The sequence below is a fragment of the Sipha flava genome, unplaced genomic scaffold (genome assembly GCF_003268045.1).
Source record: "Sipha flava isolate LNK unplaced genomic scaffold, YSA_version1 18552_pilon_pilon, whole genome shotgun sequence".
NCBI classification, from domain to species: domain Eukaryota; kingdom Metazoa; phylum Arthropoda; class Insecta; order Hemiptera; family Aphididae; genus Sipha; species Sipha flava.
The window spans coordinates 1-5,783 of record NW_020272337.1 but is presented as its reverse complement, the minus strand read 5'-3'; the positions used below and the strand labels follow the sequence as shown (position 1 = coordinate 5,783).

At 29.1% G+C, this 5,783-nt stretch overlaps 2 protein-coding genes across 2 annotated transcripts; both read left to right on the top strand.

Moving 5' to 3' along the window:
- The first annotated feature begins 661 nt into the window (after positions 1 to 661).
- Positions 662 to 2,039, top strand: LOC112681102. The gene is made up of 5 exons (XM_025551369.1): positions 662 to 816; positions 885 to 1,046; positions 1,300 to 1,485; positions 1,591 to 1,867; positions 1,966 to 2,039. The coding sequence occupies exons 1-4, from the start codon at positions 700 to 702 to the stop codon at positions 1,618 to 1,620; spliced, it is 495 nt and encodes a 164-aa protein (XP_025407154.1). The 5' UTR covers positions 662 to 699; the 3' UTR covers positions 1,621 to 1,867; positions 1,966 to 2,039.
- A 396-nt stretch (positions 2,040 to 2,435) lies between these two features.
- Positions 2,436 to 3,965, top strand: LOC112681101 (zinc finger MYM-type protein 1-like). Its single transcript, XM_025551368.1, has 4 exons — positions 2,436 to 2,567; positions 2,698 to 3,205; positions 3,284 to 3,501; positions 3,732 to 3,965. Exons 1-4 carry the CDS (start codon positions 2,445 to 2,447, stop codon positions 3,963 to 3,965), a joined length of 1,083 nt encoding a protein of 360 aa, XP_025407153.1. The 5' UTR covers positions 2,436 to 2,444.
- Positions 3,966 to 5,783: the final 1,818 nt, after the last annotated feature.

The following is a 5,783-nucleotide window of genomic DNA, read 5'->3' as shown; positions in this document are numbered from 1 at the left end:
CGACTGCTCCCTATGACTGTAAAAGTGTAGAATATGGTCAATATAATTTTTTTTTTTTTACATTTCAATTATAAATTAATTGATTTATGAAATATTGGGAACATAAATTTAATATCGCGTGATATTTCGAAAACAGTCACGTGCATCATGACTTTACCGCACATTATATGTATATGTGTACGAGTATATTATACGGGTAAGCTGGTAAACAGCTAGCGGGTTTTCCAGCGATTATCAAGCATATTGCCGATATAACGTCATAGCTTATTTTATTATTATTTATTAGTTCATGATTATAACTATTATTAGACATTAGTTATTAGTTTATTGCTGTCTTGTCAGTTGTTATTACTTATTAGTTATTACTTATTGGCACATTATCTTAACATTCTCAACAGTCAACGTAGTGTCGTAGTCTGTACCATACAAAATTATGTTATAATATGTTTGGACTGTACCTACGCACTATTGTCTATTTCTATTAGTTCAGTTTTCAGTATGACAGTTTATAGTTTGTCTAGTTTGTCAGTATAACACTATACTATACTATAACTATATATATATATATATATATAGTTATATTATATATTTATATATAACATTGTAACTATAATAGCCAGTGTCAGGGTTAATTTTAATTTTAAAAGCGTTTGCTATAAACAAGTTACTTCACCTTACATATTAAAAACGATTAGAATTATGGATGAGAAATCATTATTTAGCATTTTTAATATAAAAAAAAGTGTATCAAGTACTCCTACTGAAAAAGATATCAAAGAAGACAATGATGGCATTCTACAGTCATCGTCCAGAGTTGTAAGTAGTATTCTTTAACATTTTTAATTTTTTTTTTTTATTTAAATTAACATTTCACATTTTGAAAGATTGATTCACTTGGATCTGGAAGTGTTACAACATTACTAGAAGAAAATGCAAGTCTAATATCAAACTCCAACACAGATCCACAAATTAATAGTTTTCAGTCAAATACCAGGGTAAATGATTTAGGTGATATCGATTCAGGTCCTGCTAAACCTATATTAGAAGTAAGTTTTACAATTTAATTATATACCTAGTTGGCTAGTTACAATAATTAGATATTTTAGTCTGTATTTATTTTAATTTTTTATTTTATTTTAAAATATTAAAATAATAAATATAATGGTATATTACCTACCTATAAAATATACATTATAGTGTTTCTAATATATTTTTATCTTCTAACATAGCCTTTTGAAGCTCAAGTTTTAAAACTAATGAGTATTAAATAATAATCAATAATTTTATTCTTCTGTTTAGAAATACCCTCAGACACAATTTGGTTCACAAAATAGAGGTTTTTCTTCTACGGTATATAGTCGTTTTGATTGGATAGAGTATAGTGTGGTTGAGGATTCTATATTTTGCTATTCTTGTAGAATGTTTGGCTCTAGAACTGTAGCTAACATGGAATTTTCAACTAAAGGATTTAGAAATTGGAAAAAAGTAAGTGTTAAATGACTATTCGTAAACTATTTTGATATATGTATATATATATTCATTTTTGTAAATTATTTATTTATATAAACATACTATATATTAATTTTGTAGATTTTTGGCTCTAGAGGAAAAGGATCATAATACACTAAATCAAAGTTAGAGTTGCATTCTAGTTGTCAGTACCATTTGACTTGTATGACAAAGTGGCATGCACATATCCAATCTAAAACTACTGGTACTGTTCATACATTAGTTACAAATGCGCACCGTGATAAAATATTAGAAAATAGAGATTACATGCTAACATTAATTGATATCATATTATTTTTGGCAAATCAAGGAGTAGCATTTAGAGGTCATATTGAAAATGAAACATCTTTGAATCAAGGTGAGTTGGGTGAATTTAGTAGGTACCATATATTTTTTTTTATTCATAAAAGTACCTAACTAATGTTAATTAATTATATACCTATTTATGGTATGTAGGTAACTTAAAAGAAGCATGCAAACTAATGGCAAAGTATAATCCAACTTTTGCTTTAAATTATGCTAAACCAACAAATCATACAAGCTGGTTAATACAAAATGAAATCATTGAGATATGCGCTAAATATGTAAGGAATACTATTGTTGAAGATATAACAAGTGCTGGAATGTATAGCCTTTCGTGTGATGAAGCTCGGTAATTTTTTAATATCATATTGTTTATTTACTTAAATAGTCTTAAGCTACATTTTGATAATTGTTTTATATAAAAAAATATTAGATGCCACAAAGAAGAACAGTTAGCTGTGTGTGTTCGTTACCCAAAAAACCTAAAAGTAGAGGAAAGATTTGTTGGATTTTTAGATGTATCTCAAAGTCAAAATGCTGATAGTTTAATTGGTGCTCTATTACAGTTTTTAAATTATTTGAACTTGGACAAAATTAATGTAATAGGTCAATCATATGACGGTGCTAGCGTGATGTCAGGTCATACTGGTGGAGTTCAGGCAAAGCTTAAAGAAATACATCCTAAAGCTATTTATGTACACTGTATGGCACACAAATTAAATCTTGTGGTCATTGATATGTGTAAACATTTAAAGGTGAGATCAAATATATTTATAAATGTAACAAATGTATACATATTTATTTCAGTTGTGGAGTATTAAATTCTGACATTCTGTGCTTTAATAAAAATGATATGACATCAAGTATTTTAAAATTTAATTTTAGGACGCACGGAATTTATTTAATGGCCTGGAAGCGTTGTATGTTCATTTTAATCAACCTACGAAAAATAAAAAAATGACTGACATTCAAGAAAAACTAGGAGTTAAAAAAACAAAAATTCCACAGTTATCAGATACTCGATGGGTCTGCCGTTATAAGAGTTGTAACTCAGTCATCGCAAATTTTAAACCTATTCTATATATTCTTGATGAAGAAATAGAATTACAAAAAGATAAAGATGTTGCCCAAGCAATAGGTCTACTGTCTACAATAAAGAATGGGAAATTTGTGGTACATTTGTTTGTTCTTAATGATGTTTTAAAAATTATTAACATTCTAAGTACTCAATTGCAATCAAAGTCTACAACTCTTGGAAAATCTAGTTCATTAGTATGTGGTGTGATTGATACTCTGAAAAATAACCGTTCAGATGTATATTTTGATAACCTGTGGAATGATATTACTATATTTTGTGAAGAACATGATGTGTCACTGGATATTCCTTCACAAGGTGTGTTATTATAATAATACCTATTAAAATAAAATAAATTTATAATTCAAATTATTGATATAATTTTAATTAATTCAGGTGGCTCTAAACGTCTTAGAAGGGAACCTACATATTTACAACAGTATGCTGTAATGTCAACTACTTCGGCAGAAGAAGACCGTGTTAATGATGTACTAATGGGTACTTCAATAAATAAAAATTATTGGAAAATGCATTGTTTTTATCCTATACTTGATACTATTATTGTCAATATGGAAAAACGGTTTTCACCAGAAAGTATGGAAATAGCCCAATCTGTAGACAACTTTTTAAAATTAAATTTTAATGAAAGTTTACAATTCATTAATCATTATAAGGTAATATGAGAATTATTAGAAGTATTTTTTTTTTATAAACACTAAATTTAATATTAATTTATGATGTATTTATATTAATAAATTATGCTAAACAACGTTATTGAATGTTCGAATCTACTTTTTATTTACTGTATACTTTTGATAACTAATTTGTAAATAATAACTTTTAGGATTTATTTGGTGTTTCCAAAGATTCTTTAAGATCAGAAATGATGGTTATCAAAAATGTCTTGAAAGTTAATGTTGATTTGGAAGTTCTGCAAAATCACTTAAACTCATTGAATAGCAAACAAATCTTTCCAAATTATTACAAATTATTTAATGTAGCAATAACTTTGCCAATCAATTCCGCTACTTGTGAAAGGTCATTTTCTGCAATGAGGAGGTTGAAAACATGGATGTGAACAACGATGCTCCAAGAAAGATTTAGCAGTTTAGGGATAATTAATATTGAAAAAGATATCAATATTGACAGGGTCTCAGTTTTAAACGACTTTGCCAAATCTAATAGAAGAATAAATTTAATATTGTAACCAATTATCTAGTTATTAATAAATATATGTGCATTAATAAATAATAATTTTATACTAGTAGGTAGCTAATAAAAAAAAAAATTTTTTATTTGCTGTGGAGGGGGGGGATTTTTGTTGAATATATTAAAGGGCTTGAGCCCCCGCCAATGTAACTCCCTATTTGCGCCTATGAATATTATATGTATTTAAATAAATGTGTAAAACATCGGAAATATAATAAAATAATTAATACATTTTAATGTGTAAAAAGTAAATAAAAAAAATGTATATTATATTTAAATATTTTGGTAAGTATGGTCTGGGTGACACGCTGAATAATACATCATATTATTTTTTTTACATGTGCACTTTTTAGATGTGCAATTCGTACTACAAGTACAACGTCAATATATAGCCAATCAATAGCCTTGTTCGATCCTAACTGACCTCAATCTAACAAGTTTCCGTAATGAATATTCATTTTGTTGAACGTTTGCAGTCGTCAGGGAACAGTACTTTGTTGCTGTCAAAATGTTCCGCTCAAGCCATGTGTTCAAAATCTCTTCTTTAGTCCCGATACGGAATTTGCCATTTTTTTCTTCTATGATAACTGCAAGAAGGTTGGTTGCATCACCACGACCTTGATCCACAGACGGGATTGATACCAACACATTATCACCAACTTTTAAAGAAAGCAAGAAATTTTCAATTACTGCCATAAGACACTATAATTATATAATAATAAAGTGTAACCGAATCGTGCAATCGGCAGAAAAAGGCTACCTAATTCACGAAATCAGAAATCAAAATTTGCCGATTCCGTGAATTTGGTAGTCAAATTGCCGATTACACGTATTTTTCGACAACGTTACTGATTTCATGAAATCGACAATTCCATGAATTCGGCGTAACATATAAATATATAAATAGATAAGGGTAGTAATGAAATAAGGGAAATCGACTGGAGTCACGTAGAGAAAATTTCGGCTGTTACAGGATAACTCTGCTGACTGGATATAGCACTACTTGTCAAACGCCATATCACTTCACCAAGCACACACTGCATTTCTGAAACATATTATTGAGTAATAATAGCTGTATATGGAGGGATGTATAATAGTCAAATTGTTTTCTTACCTTGGTAGGCATAACAAAAACATATTTTTTATTATTTTGAAAGAATGATGAATTCTAATATTTACAAAATATAGTTCACATAGCAAATATGCGGAAGATTTGAAGTTTGTTGTAGTTGTTGAAGAATTAGAATATTAAGCAAAATTGGGTATTGAGGGAAAAGTCCTTTTACAGTTAACATGTGTGATTTTTTGGCTTTATTTTGAACCTACTGGTAAAAGGGTACATTTGGTCACGGATATAATGGCAGGCCGCACCTTGTTGTTGTCTTGTCTACCGTACAGAAAGAAGATTTGGCGGTTAGCAGTGGAAGTGCTTGGTACATTGATTGTTGATTTTGTTGTGTTGACGTATTGGCTGTCTGCAACCACTCACGGATCGGTACAAATCTTCAGCCCGTCATCGTGGTGTTATGGACGTTCGTTGAGAAAGATTGATTGACGAAAAACAATTTTTAAAAGTTGTTCAAAATATCCTAGCTACTATATACAGTACATGTTCAACGTCAAGATAAGATAAAAAATACACGAAAAGAAACTGTGCATTGTTTTGTCCGTCAGTGATAGTAGATGG